Source organism: Gordionus sp. m RMFG-2023, chromosome 1 (assembly GCF_954871325.1).
Source record: "Gordionus sp. m RMFG-2023 chromosome 1, tfGorSpeb1-WG-v2, whole genome shotgun sequence".
NCBI classification, from domain to species: domain Eukaryota; kingdom Metazoa; phylum Nematomorpha; class Gordioida; order Chordodea; family Parachordodidae; genus Gordionus; species Gordionus sp. m RMFG-2023.
In genome coordinates this window covers 71758233-71772860 of record NC_088775.1, presented here as the reverse complement: position 1 = coordinate 71772860, position 14628 = coordinate 71758233, and the positions used below count along the sequence as shown (strand labels likewise).

The 14628-nt window shown below is 26.1% G+C and overlaps 1 protein-coding gene across 3 annotated transcripts in view; it reads right to left on the bottom strand.

Moving 5' to 3' along the window:
- LOC135922587 (uncharacterized) overlaps positions 1 to 14628 on the bottom strand; it is a 32307-nt gene that overhangs the window by 4036 nt on the left and 13643 nt on the right. For 2 of the 3 annotated variants that reach the window (XM_065456992.1, XM_065456990.1), the window contains exons 11-19: positions 14473 to 14627; positions 14221 to 14301; positions 12849 to 13081; positions 12397 to 12529; positions 9322 to 9409; positions 8950 to 9012; positions 8341 to 8630; positions 2793 to 2917; positions 1118 to 1628 (exon numbers count right to left, since the gene is read on the bottom strand). In XM_065456992.1, the coding sequence (XP_065313064.1) occupies positions 1118 to 1628; positions 2793 to 2917; positions 8341 to 8630; positions 8950 to 9012; positions 9322 to 9409; positions 12397 to 12529; positions 12849 to 13081; positions 14221 to 14301; positions 14473 to 14627 (1679 nt within the window). The remainder of the gene's footprint in view (positions 1 to 1117; positions 1629 to 2792; positions 2918 to 8340; positions 8631 to 8949; positions 9013 to 9321; positions 9410 to 12396; positions 12530 to 12848; positions 13082 to 14220; positions 14302 to 14472; position 14628) is intronic. The other variant, XM_065456991.1, reaches the window with a different exon arrangement.

The following is a 14628-nucleotide window of genomic DNA, read 5'->3' as shown; positions in this document are numbered from 1 at the left end:
TTTGTGTAAATAATATTTTGAGAATATACTATATTAATTGTATTTATAAAAAAAAATAAAACTGATATTTTAATTAATAAAAAATATAACATATATTATATAATAATGTATTTAATCCTTTGCGTATTTATTCCATAGCAGGAAAACTATAATATATTATGTAATAGATACTATGAGTGTTAGCTAGTGTTAACTTACACCCAACATTATATTAATCACAACTATATATAATCATTATACCCATATCTAATTGACGAATATAATATAATTCATGTTGTATAAATTTTTTTAAAAAAAATTTTCAGGCCTGGCCCGAGTTTTTTAAAAAAAAAAATTTCAGGCCCGGTCCAGCAGGCTCTGATATTTATAATAACGGGACTTTGAGTAATTTAATTTACATAATAATTTAATAATGGCTCATAATTCATTTGTTTTTGTAAATTGCATTTCATTTCATATAACATACTATTGACTATTCAATATATTAATGTCAAAGATATTTTTTGACATGCAAATTTATAATAACACCACCGTAAAAAATATAAATAATAATCTTATAGAGAATATATTAATGCTTAGAAATGTTATAATTTATATTCTAAGAATTAATGAATAAAATAAGAAATATTTTAAGGAAAAACAGGTTTCGAAAATATTTATGGCAAGAACCGGAACACAAAAATACATTTTTCTGGGTTCCTGATTCTTTTTTTCTAGTTCCAATTTTTAATTATCGGCAGGGTCTTAACCAGACTTTTATAATATTTATTAACTCGCTTATAGTTCTTCTAAATTGGAAAAAAACCTTAATTATTTAAATTAATATGAAAAAAGGAAACTATTTTGTGTTTTTTTATGCAAAAAATAATGTTAACCAATTTGCAAGTTACCATTTAAAATACATTATTTAAAATAACCTAGAAACGTTTCAATTGGTATCCATCTAAAATATAAGTCTTATGCAAATTTAATTCAATACAATATATATTAGATTTTTATAAAGTGGAAGGCCGCATTTAAAGGAAAGACCCGTGTCAGGACAGGCACTGGATTTGGTGTATCTCTACCCTGTACCGTATTCAAATATAAAAATTTATTTTAAAATTAATAGGCTCACATTGTTTATTTGGTTATTTAACAAGGGTGAAAGTGGAGCGGAATAATCGGAAGGAAGTGAGGCAAGGAAAAATTTGTCCCTCATAAACCTATTTTGTTCGTTTATGGAGTCTCTCTTTTTAACGACCGCATTATTGTGTTTTAAGGCAATATCGATCACGGTTGTTGGCATAGGTGTGGAATGATGTAGTTTGTAACTTATCACATTTCGCGATTCGTTATTCGGGATAAAGCCCTGCAATTTTTTTGAAAAATCAGCTCCTAAATGGGAGTTGAAGGGTGATTTATTGTCTAACAATAAATTATTCTGTATATTGGTGTTAATTTTAGAATTATGCGAGTCATTCGCGGTCGATATTATGGGCTTAAGAGCGTTAACGTCTTCCAAATTTGCTTTCTCGTAGAGCTCCGGCCCTATATCGTCTTCTATCTCGGAATCGTACCTCAACCCGTATTGATCGATGAGAGTTAGATCGGAAGGTGGAGATTTTTTCCATGTGACAAGTGGATACCTGGGAAGAAAGGTAATTGGCATGAGTTAAAAATTTTTAGTTTTAAATATTTTAAAGGTCTAATTAGAGTTTGCATGATTATACCATATTGATTTAAATCAATTTTATTTTTTTTAGTATTTTAAAAAACTATTTTCTTTTTAAATAATATTATATTATAATCTCATTTTACTATATTTTGTTTTTGATTAATTGCTGTATTTAATTGTTAAATTTCAGAGATAATCCGATACTAATACTAAACCAATACCTCAACTTCTTATTCTTAATAGCTGTTTATACTAAGTCACATTGTGATTGTAAAGAAATATTTGTTTATATTTTTAAAAAAACAGCCCAAAATTACATTAAATTAATTTTTTCGATATTTATTTAATATTTTATTATATTGATTCATGTTCAAATATGAGCAATCTGGTGGAAAAATTTATATAAAAAATTAATTTTGTGTTTATTTTGGTTTGTTTTTCATATCTAAATATTTTTTTAGTAAAGCGATCTTAGCAGATAACGATGTAAGTTTCGGTGCTTCATGTTAAAAATATATTTTTTATACTAAGTTAATCCAGAAATATAAAAAGGTATATATGTTATATAAAAATATTAGTTAAGTTAAAATAACCAATTAACAATGCAATGTGTATAAATAGGTAAATATTAAATAAAAATTATTAATGATAAATACTTTTTTTTCAAAACCTCTTTAACATTCATAATTATTATTGATAAATACTTTTTTTCAAAACCTTTTTAACAATTCATAAATTTAGCAAGAAATTAGATGTTAATGTAATAAAATAATTGTATTTTTATTAATAGCTTTACCCTAAGGTTATTTTTCTCCAGGACAATTATTATGTTTTTTTATTTTATTATAAAATTTGTCAATAAATAGCGAATCAAATAAATCAATTTTTTCGATTTTTATAAAAAAAAATCATGAGTTTGCCAACCCTAGTTCTACTATTCCATGTTAGATAGAATTTTTATATTTAGATAAACTTAAAGATATAATAAAATAATATATGGAATTTTATTCCCGAACAAAATAAAATAAATAATTTTTTTTATGCCTTACTTTTCCATGACATTTACTATACTAGCAATTTTATTTATTTTAGTTTTATTCTTAGTAAATATAGAGAAATTTCAAACATATTGTACTTGTATTCAAAGGATGGTTTCCTTCTAATATTTGATTCACCAGAATCCATAATCTCTTCCTTATTTCTTTTGGATTGACGAAATGATGATGTATTAATGAGATCCAAGTTATCATGTGTTTTGTTCTAGGAGATAAATTATTATTTATTTTTATTATAAAATATAAATGAATATTTAAATTTCTTTTGAGCATTAGAAAGAAAATTATATTGATGAAACAGACTTGTAAACTATATATATACTAAATTCGAATTTAAATTTATATAACTATGACGAATCAGGATTAGAAGGTCTGACACAATAAGTAGACTACCACAATTTTAAAATTTTCATAAATCTACCAAAATATCTTGCATATTTATTTTAAATATATATATTATAAACAAAAAGTGTTTTTCATAAATAACAAACCGCAATCTAATATATTGAACTATATTGCTATCGCTGTGGTTAGAGAGCATAATTGTTATATTAAGTCTGATGATGTCTAGAAAAATCTACACTTAAAGCCGGGATCCAACCATAACTAAACTATTACACCGAGATTAAGAGTCATTATTTACAAAATTTAAACTGAACCGTTAAAAAAATGGAACCTGACCCTGCAAAAAGGTATGTAAACTAGTTTGAACTTTTTGATATCCTAACTCTTTTAAAGATGATTGATAAGTATCACTAACTTTTTTAAAATATTTTTGTATATTGCTATTTAACAGATATCCAAGTTAACGTATAAAAATATTCTCAACTATAAAATTTATATTTCTCCTTATAGATATAATTTGGCAGAAGAGAATTTAAAAATATTTTAATTGTTGGCTCAATATTATTTTTAGGATTAAAAATAGTGATAAAATTTGAGAAATTATGCTTATCTATTAACATAATTTTTGTTTGTATGCCAAAGTTGGAACCGGGTTTTGACCCTTCACAGTAAAGGCGAAAAAAAGTACACGAAAGTCTAGGTCTAGTTCACTCGGACTCCGATTTAGATAGGCCATATCTTAGAATTAAATTTATTTGTAGCTTTCATATTTTAAACATATATAAAATAAACTCTAATTTAGTGACTTTCACTGTTATTTTAAAATTTTTTTGGTTATTTTTAAATTTTATGACAGATTTTGCCAAGAGAGTCAAAAAAGAGACAAATTATTTTAAAATGTCATAATATGATATAAAAAAATATAAAAATAAAATTGATGATGCAGAATGTTTATATAAGGTTCAAATATTAATGATATAATTTTTAATTAATAAAAGACCAGGCCCGCCTGTCCAATATTTTAAAAAATGTAACCCATCCACACCCATAGTTTTTAAAAAAATATCTAAAATTTTTACCCGCCCGCGCATTATTTATAAAAAAAATATAACTCATGCCGCCCATTAAAATTTAAATAAGCTCTTTCTTGCAATATTTTTAAGCGTCTAATAAAAAGATGATTCAGTTTCATCGCCACATTCCTATAAAAAAAATTTAAAATTTAGGAAATTGCTATATTAAGCATAAAAAAATATATTCGATTTAATGATAAGGAATTTATTTGATCTAATAAAATATTTATTGATGCTAAAAACCTTCCAGCAACGCTAATTCCTTGTTCAGAAAAAGCAGTGGTTGCTGGAGTTGCCAATATTTTTCTAGCTAATCTTGATAGCTTTGATAAATCTTTTTTTTGTCGTTTCCATAATAGTAGGATATGAAGTATATCCTCTACTCAGTGAAATATTTAAATAAAAAGTGAAACCATTAATAATAAATAAAAAAATTATTTTAAATTAATTGTAAACTTTAACAAAACTAAGTAGCTTAAAATCTTGCTAAATTATACAAAAACTCGTTATTTCAAGATTTAAATTTTTGTTATATCATTAAGTAATGTTCACCTCTGTAACAGCCACATCTTCATATGTATTGTTTAATTTTTACGTGGATGTTATCTATTTCAAGCATTGCATTTATAATGTAATAATCTTTAATTGAATTCTTTGCTTTTGGGGAAACCGATAAAAATAAGATTTTCATCCACGTTGATATTATAATCTTCCATGCAAATCAAATCCAACATGTTTTCGATATATTTTTTACCTAATTAATTTCTTCCGACGACAACATCCTCAGTTATTAGTACTTTGGTATTACATATGTTGAAATTACAGGGAGCATATTTTTTTAATGTTTATTTAAATTATTGCGGGCGGGTAGACCTCTAATACTGACCCCAAGCTCAAAAAAACCATTGAAATTATATATTAAAATTAATCCTGCACATATATGCTGTTAAAAATATTAAGCTGCTAAAAGATCCAGATAAAAATATCTAAAAAATATAAGTAATAACATTTTTTATTAATTTTCTTAAATCCCTATATTTTTAAAATTTAGTTAGTTTTTTTTAAAAAAAATTTTTTTATTTTTGATAGACTATATCTATCGTATTTAGGTTAACTTATTCTGGACAGATATTGTGGTTTTAAATTAAGATTTAACTTAAAATAAATTAAACCAAATAATAGAATAAAAAAAACATGAATTACCTTTCTACGCTTTTAAATTCCTAAAAAAAATAATTAAGGGTAATGCCAATCTACAAATTTTTCACATATTCAATCCTGATATTTATATTAATTTTTATTTGCCATCTATCTTTGAACCAATTTCATAAAAATATCAAAATTTTCTATTTACTAACTTTCATGAATGATTAAGTGTATTTTGATTCTTTATTTATTCTCCAAAGGTTAACAGTTTTATTTAAAATATTCGCTATTTATGGGTTGCTTTTAGTCGATTTTTAAAAAGGGCTGATTTTAGCAAGATATTATTATCTAAGCTTCAAAATTTCGCAAATAGAAATCAAAACCTTTGTGTCATCTGTGGACAAAATCAATAAACTTGAGTAATTTACTTTTGGCTAAAATCTTGAATACTAGATGAATGCGACTCGTTATTAAATATTACAACAAATAAATTGTATTTTAGTTATTTCCCTTAAATTATTACTATGAAATTATTTCTATAAAAAAAAATTATATATATAATCATAAAATAACCAGAAACAATAAAAAATATTGGATCGGATTAGTTTCTTTACAAAATATATGCTCGATTATTTTTTTGAAAAAGTTAAATATCGGTTCCCATCTTATATTTAATATCGGCGCAGCCCTAATTTTTTAAACCTCATCCAGTGATTTAAAAATAAATAACCTTAAAGTAGGACTTTTGAACATAAAAAAATCCAGAAGAACAACTTAATTTTAGTGATCCTTACAGAAATCTTTACAAAAACAAATTCCCTCAAATAAAAAAATCAAATCACAACAACTACTAACAGCACCTCCATTTATCCTAAATAAAAAAGAAATCACATTAATTAGCTTTTAAAAAAGTATGGTTGATTTATTTCTCCAACAAATTGTTAACAAAAAATCCCCGAAACAATAACCAACCTTCTATTTCCCTTACTCAACATCATCTTGTAATACAACTACAATTATGTGAAATCTACAGTTATAAATATTCCCAAAATTGTAAATACAATAACAATAGAAGGATTACATACCACTGACAAAATGGAAGATCCTTACCAATACAATTTATAAATAGATTACAAATATATATCAAGTCACTGCCTCAAAAAGAACAGTTCAAATACAACAGATAGTCACGTTTATGTTTTATAACTAAAAAAAAGATTGTTTATCTTTTATGATTATGACCAAATAAAAATTCAACTCAGAGTCCCAATAAATTATAAGGTTTTTACGTAATTGGGTGCAGGGAATGTTTTAAATATAATTTTATTTAAAAAAAAATCATAACTAAAGGATGTCCTTTCCAACTAATAAATGCTAATAATTAGAAACGCAATGATGGCAGATACTTAATATTTTTTAAAATTACATTATATTGTAATATATTAAATATTTTTTAATAAATTTTTTTAGTTTCTTTAGGAGTTTGAAATAAAATATGTAAAAAATTTTGAACAAATATCTTTAAACAACTTTTTTAAAGAAGAAAGATTTTATTATTTTACCTAAAAATGCCAAAAAAATTTTAAGTAAATCTTTTGTAATTTTCAAGTATAAATAAATTTTTCTAGATGAAATCAAAAATCTAAAATAAAAATTTTCAAAGATTTTCTCTAAAATTTTTTTCAAACTCTCGGTTTTTTTAAATTAGACTATTTTCAATTTAAGCCGCGTCCAAAACATCAAAAAATTTAATTCGAAAACTTTATCTAAAAACATGAAATAAGTCAAAAGATACATTTTTAATATTTGAAAAAAGTTTTGGAGATAGTGTTGTTACACGGCTTGATTTTTAAAAACGGCTAACCCATTATTTTAACGAAAAAATATTACGCAAGCTTCAAAATCCGTTAATAGATCCCCAAACCTTTCTGTCATCTATGAGCAAAATCTGCCCTAATATTTTTTGGCCAAAAAATATTGGATTAGCCGTTTTATAAATCGAGCCGTAAAACAACACTAGGCACAGCCTTTTTTTAAAAAAATCGATCTTCCCCGTGTTTTCCTAATTTTTCAGATAGATATTTCATTTTTTTTAAATAATAATTTTAAAAATTTACTTGCTTACCAATATTATATAATTATTTATGAAAACAAAATAATCAATCATAGCACAATGCTTAGTTTTTAAGCGCAAAGAAAAAACAAAAAAAATCTAATATTATATATGTCGCTAGGAACTCATAAAATCATCTATTTCTGGAAATTTTTAAATTTAAAAAATCCGATTTGATGTGAGATGTATTTCAACATGTGGCGAGGTAACTTATCATATCCTAAGTATTTCAGACAATTTTGCCAGGTACTTTTGAATTTTTTTTAATTTATATTCATTTTATATTATTATTTATTTTGCATATAAACTTAAATAACTACAGAAAAGTTTAAAGCGAAAATTGTGTGAAATAGACAATGTGGGTACTTTACACATGCTAGAATACTATTCTCGATCAATTCCAATTTTTTTTTCCTAAAAATTTAAAAATTGTCCTCAGTAAATGATTTAAAATTGAGATTCCGAATATCCGTTTTCATATCCCAATACAATATATATTTAAAGAAATAGATTAATTTAAATAAAATTGATTGGTTAGCTCACAAAAAAAACATTAGCGTTTCAATGGTATTTTTTTTAAATGAGGAAAAAATAAAAACGAATTATTTTGCGTTTTTAATGTAAAAAAACTTTAACACATGTTACTATTTAAAATACATTATTTGATATAAAACGAAAGTCTTGGATTTGAACCTACTCTAAGTTTATGTGTATGTTTTGAGGGTTGATTTTTATAAAGTATTGGGATCAGTATAGGTAAGTGATATCGGTGCATCTCTGATAATAATCTTTAAATACTTCATGAAACATCAAAAAGAATTAGAGAAGAAATATAGAGAAAAAACAATTATAAAAATAAATCAAGGATTCAATAAACAAAATTTATATTTATATTTAAAAAGAATAAATGAACAAGATAATAGAAAGGAAATGAATATAAGCAAATTATACTTCTCCATCGTGAATGATCTTTTTGAATATAGCTCCGGCATGTTTGGTATGGAGGTGCTCGGGGAGAGCAGTGAAAGGTAGAGAAAATGGCGATTTATGAGGGATATTTCCCGTATAATTTTCATTTTCGTTCGGTAAAGTGACTATATGAATCGGAACTTTATTTTTGGAATTTTGAATGCTGTACGATTGGTTTAGGATATTATTATCCGAGACATTGGGAATGGGAGTATTGGCGTGAGTTTCGTTTATATTAGGAATCATGGAAAAAGTGGGGTGTCGAACGGTAGCTGTAATTTATAAAATTTAAAAACAAGCATATTTTTATTTATTTAAGTAAAGAGAAAGGCAATCATATCAAATAATATAATATTTTTTTTACAATTTAAACAATATTTTTGCATCACATAGCATCCAAATACTTAATTAACCGGTTTGAAAATATTATTTCAGATATTTAGTTAATATTTTGTAGAGGTAATAGGAATAAAATGAAGAAAATACAACAAACACATTCGAAATTAAATACACGCAAAAAGAATGAAAACACAAAATTATGGATAAAATCACGAACATCAAACACAACAATTATGTTTTTAAATTTTAAACCCATGGTGGCGAAAGCGAACTTCCTGAAAGTCTTGTACGGACTTTTACCGTCAAATTTATCCACTAATAGAAATAATAGTAAATACATTATTATAATATTTCTAAGATGATCCCTATCATAGACCATAAAAAATTTCGTATATAATTTTATAACAGCCACAACAACTTTGATTATGACCATTAGTGGGTTAAAGATATATATCGTCAGCTGTTGTATTTGAAAAACATCGTATCTTACTTTTCGAAATTATGCAGGAGGGCAAAAAATAATTTTAAATTTCTATTAACAACTCAAATTTATATTAAATAAAAACAGATTTTGTATTGTTTATTTTAGTTTAAGTATAATATAAATTATTAAATTAATTTTACGAGATGGTATTTTCTTGAAAACTTTGTTGCACACAAAATCCTTAAATCTTTGAGCGTAAAAGGATGGTCTATGAACGGAAACTGTATCCTTGTAATATTAGCATAATAAATAATATAAGTCGATATTATCTGAATCATAAACATCATAATTCGATATTCCTTTCATAATGTCTAATTTACAATTGCCTAGTTTTTTTAAAAAAACTCCTAGAATTATATCTCCTTTATATATTCATTGTTTAATTAAAGCGTCTAAGTCGTCCTACTTATTAAGGTTATAAAATTTAATAGTCTTCATCAAAAGATAGGAGAAAGGCCCTACATTGCCAAATTTTGATGCTTATGTATTATTATTTTTAGGCTAAAATCTAGATTTAATTGTTTTTTTAAATAAGCTAAAATCTAGATTTAGTTTTTTTAAATAGGCATTTTTACAACACTTTTTAGGAGTAAGTATATTAAATTTAATACGCCGGGTTGTAAGTAGTTGCGCCAACAGCAAACTTAAAATTTTTTACTTGTTATGATTGTCATTTTTATAGAATGGTCAAAAAATTTCAAAAATGATATATTAAAATTACTATTAATATAGTGTATACAAATACAAATTTCTATAACTATGTAATATTTTGTTTGCATTATATATTATATGTAAATCTATTCTGTAAAATTGATGTATTTCATGAAATATTTTTACATTGTGCTTGAAAATAAGGGCTTGTTAGTATAATTTGTGGAGGAATTTATCTATGAAAAAAGTAAAGGAACTATTATTAGTGCAAATCCAGATATGCCATTATGGCAAAATTTGTTCAATAATCTAATAATAATAATAGCAAAAAGTTCCTAATAATATTTCTTCCATCGCTAGATTTCTAAACGCTTGACATCATATCCATCAAATTTGGAATTTTTATATAAATAATTAATATTTAAAACAAATATTTTTTTTCTTTTTAGTAATTTCATTGGTATTTATCATAGACCTGCAGACCCGGCCCGAAGCCCAGCTTGAGCCGTAAATTCTTTTTAAAATAAACCCGGGCCAGGCCGAATATTTTAAATATAGACCTGTCGGCCGGCCGCCGACCTTTTTTGGTCACGCCGAAAACGCCGCCGTTTAAAAAAATCACGCCGGCGCCGAAATTTCTTTCATATTTCATACCTTTTGATTCTAATAATTGGTCAACATCACTGTTGTAATTTTTTTAATGTCAATCAGGATTTTGATGAATTTTTATTTTATACTATTTGAAAATCATAATTATATTGACGTCATTATAGAATTCAATCAATCAAAAATCCATAGTCTGGAAATTTTTTTGCATAAGAATTAGAGAAATTATTACTGCTCTAAGATATAAAACTGCAGAGGTTGAATTTGAATTCGAGGAATATCAAAGAAAATGCCTAAGTACAATAGATTTAACATCAGACATGTTAGATCTTGACAGCATTGATCCATACCCGGATACCCGGTTTCAAATTGGAATTCCAATGATAGTAATAATTCCACGCATATGAAAACCTTAAAATTAAATGTTCAACACGTTGGCATAGTATATTAATTATGCTAAAAAGCATATCTGGATTAAATAACTATTTAATTAATAATGTTTTGAAAAGAATTGGGAAGCACTTTCTCAAATTATTAAATTATGAATCTGAGCTGGTAGGAGAACGATTAGCATTTCTTTCAAAATTTAAAGAAACTGTCGAATTTCTTCCAGTACAAAAATAGCCTACTTTAAACTTGGCGTTACTTTTTAGAAGTGAAATTGAAACAAATTTAATAGTAAATGATAGTGATAGTTCTGAAATCATTTCACTTAAGAAAATATGCTAAAAAAAACTTGCGTTACGATTTTTGGTGTGTAATCTGCAAGTAATAATATATAAGTATATTCTTTTATTTTTTATTTAAAATTATCTAGGTATTGACTTCTCTTTTAGATCCATGATTTCAAAAATTGACAATTGTGTCAAAGTATTTAATAGAGCAAAATTGTTCAGCTTCAGAATTTATAATAGAAAATCTTAAACTTATAGAGAATGATGATAGTCAGGTAGTAAATATAGCTAATGAGGATGAAGATGAACTATTAAATTCAAGTTATTTGACAAAATTGGCAAATAAACATTCAATAAATATAAATTATGATTCCAAGTAAGGTGACTTAGAACAAGAATGCCAGTTTTATTGGAAAACGATATTAACAAGATATGGAAGTTCTAAATTTTTGGAGAGAAAAGAAGAGTAAACTTCCCAATCTTTCCAGGCTCGCCAAAAAAATTCTTTGCATTTGGGTGACTAGCACACCTAGTGAAAGAGTTTTCTCTACAGCTGGATTGACGTTAAATTCAAGGCTATCATTATTATCCCAAAAATTTAAATAAAATAATTATTATACATGATAATTATAAAATTACGAAATCGATTTTGGATTTATAATGAGTTTTCTATTAAATAAATATTAAAAAATATGCCAAGATATCTGTAGAGTAATGTATATTCGTTTTTTTAAAAAATAATAAGCAATCAAAAAAATTTATGTTATAAAAATTTATAACTGCGCCGATTTTGTTGACGGCGGCTAAAAATCGGTGCGCCACCGGCCGTCTATAGGATTTTTTGAAAATTGCGCCAGTCGCCGATAGTTTGTCGGCGCACAGGTCTATATATTAATAAAGAGATGTAATAAAATATATTTAAAAATTGTTATATTGATTGAATAATAACATTAATTCACTTCCGATATTTACTGTATCATTTCAAAACCATTTTATCAAAATAAATCTGGGTTGGGTCGAAAATTAGATAATCCGGACCAGGCCAAAAAAATTTCTCAAGTATGGACTGGGCAATTGGTACCTACACAGGTCTCTAGTATCTATCTAAAATTTTGTATTTTTTATAATTCAAGAAATATAATATATCTCTAAAAATATTTCATACTGTATAGCCCTAATTAAAAAAAAATATATAAGTTTACTGTGCAAAATTAGCGCAACTCAATACTTTAATAAAAATATCAATTCGCTGCCGTTTATCACGGTCTCAGCGCATGGCTATACCCCGTCATGGAATATAGACTTGAAAGTGTGTTCTAGTTTTTTCTTGAGCTCATAGCATTGCAATATATCAATGATGCCAATGAAACAAAGTAAACGTTCACCTTGCGCATTTCTTGCTGGTATACCTCCACGTCTAGTATGTAAAAGGTACATTTTGGAATATAAAAATAAAAAATTATTTAGTTTATTATAATAATAAGTAATTTCTAAAATGTTTCGTTAAATAAGTTATTAAAGGTAAAACTAATTTGGAATCAACATCCTTCTTTAAGCTTAATGTCCAGAAGTATATGACATTTAACAAATATTTAATTGTAGTAATAAATCTTTTTTTTAAATATATATAGCCTTTTTTTAGTCACATACCGTCCGTACGAGCTATTCTTTTTTTGCTGAAATAATATATAAATAAATATGTTATTTAGTATTTAAAAAAAAAGAAAGTGTTAAACGGGGCATCTTGCTCCTCCTCTATATCGATAGGTTCGGATTGAGCCTGAATCGACTCCATGGCGGTGGAAAAAGCTGTGACTCTTTTCGATAATTTTATATGTTTATTGCTTTCCACGTCTAAATTTTCGGTTAAATTCCCCTGTTGTTGATTTGGCAAGGAATTGAGGGAGGAATCGGAAGATGTAGCCAAAAAAGATTTATTTTGTCGGGCGAGTTTTTCATTTGCTTGTAACTAGTTTGAAAATATATATAGATATAAAGCAGATATTTATTTATAAAAAAAAATTGCATCATATGTTCATTATCAACTGAAATTATCATAGAGGCTTATCAGAGGTATGCAATGGGTGGAGTTTTAGCCCGCCCCTTCATCGAGCGGGTTTTCTAAATTTTAAATATTGGGCATTATTTTTCGGGCAAATAGCAGAACAGCCTTCAATTTTTATTAAAAATCGTTTTTTTATTATCATAACATTGCCCATTTTATAAGTTTAATTTAAAATGAATTCAAATAAATAAATAAAGAGCCAAACCAGCTATTAAAATAATTTTTAAGCATTGGGCGAGCATTGAACAAAATTTTCATATTAATGGGTGGGCGGGTAAATCTAAAAAAATCATAGATGGTTAGACGGGTTAAAAAAAATTTTAACAAGTGGGCAGGTTTGATGGATAAAATTCGCCTATTGTAGACCTCTAGAGTATCTAATTGAAAAAGAAACAACAATAAAAATAAGGACAGAAAAATAAATCCCTATTCAGTGTTTTATTTGATTTCCTTGAAAATCCTAAATACCTGGTTTATCCTTCTAAATGATATTTAGTTTGAATCGAACTGAACTAATATATCCACCATATTTAAAATTTTTACATAATTAGAATGATTATGCTTACCAGTATAAACTATAAATATGACAAGATAAGATACCTTGATAATAGTATGTTGTTAAAAAGCGGGTTTCTTACTACAAAAAACTAGAGTGGTAAAAATTTGCTCAGGTCCAAGTCAGCTGATAAATCACATGGGTGGATAGATAGGCTCAAAAATTTTATATGTAAAGTGGCAGTCAACTTCTTACTATTCTCATAGAACTTATTTCTGATGTATTATTTTATCTGTCTAAAACATATTAGCTTAAACATTTTTATATGTCATGTCATTAATAAGACCAGATGGTTTGGAGTCGGGGTTTTTTTTGGCTTCTAACCCAACTTAATTTGAGATAAAGCCGACTGGGCGGAACAATTTATCAAAAATAGTAAATAGTTAGTTTGGTGCCACCATGTATAATTTAACTTATAAAACAGTTAATTTACTCCAAATAACTCTTTTGCATTTAGTCATAATTAAAATTTTTAAAAATTAAAAACTTCCTTTTCACGTAAAGTGAGATCAAGATTGTGAACTCCCATGAGAAAGCTATAGTCCATAATTTTGAAACTCTCTAGCACCTATTTATTTTAAAAAACATAGGCATATATTTTATATAATAAATCATGTGATTGTAGCGTATATAATTTTTCTTATTATAAGCACAAATCATATATCATAGTTTAAAACAAAAAAATTTCGGTAAAAATTTTTTGATTGGAGAGAATAAAGAGGAAGCAAGGATTAATTACCAAGCAATCTCTTTTAAGAGTTTTAATGAGGGCGTCGTAGGTATCTGGTTCCAGCATTATGCCTTGGGGATGCTTTTCCATAAAGTCCAAGTCTTTGTAAGTTGGCGTATTTTTGAGTCGTTCGTATTTGCTGGCTTTTCTATTGTAAGTAGAGCC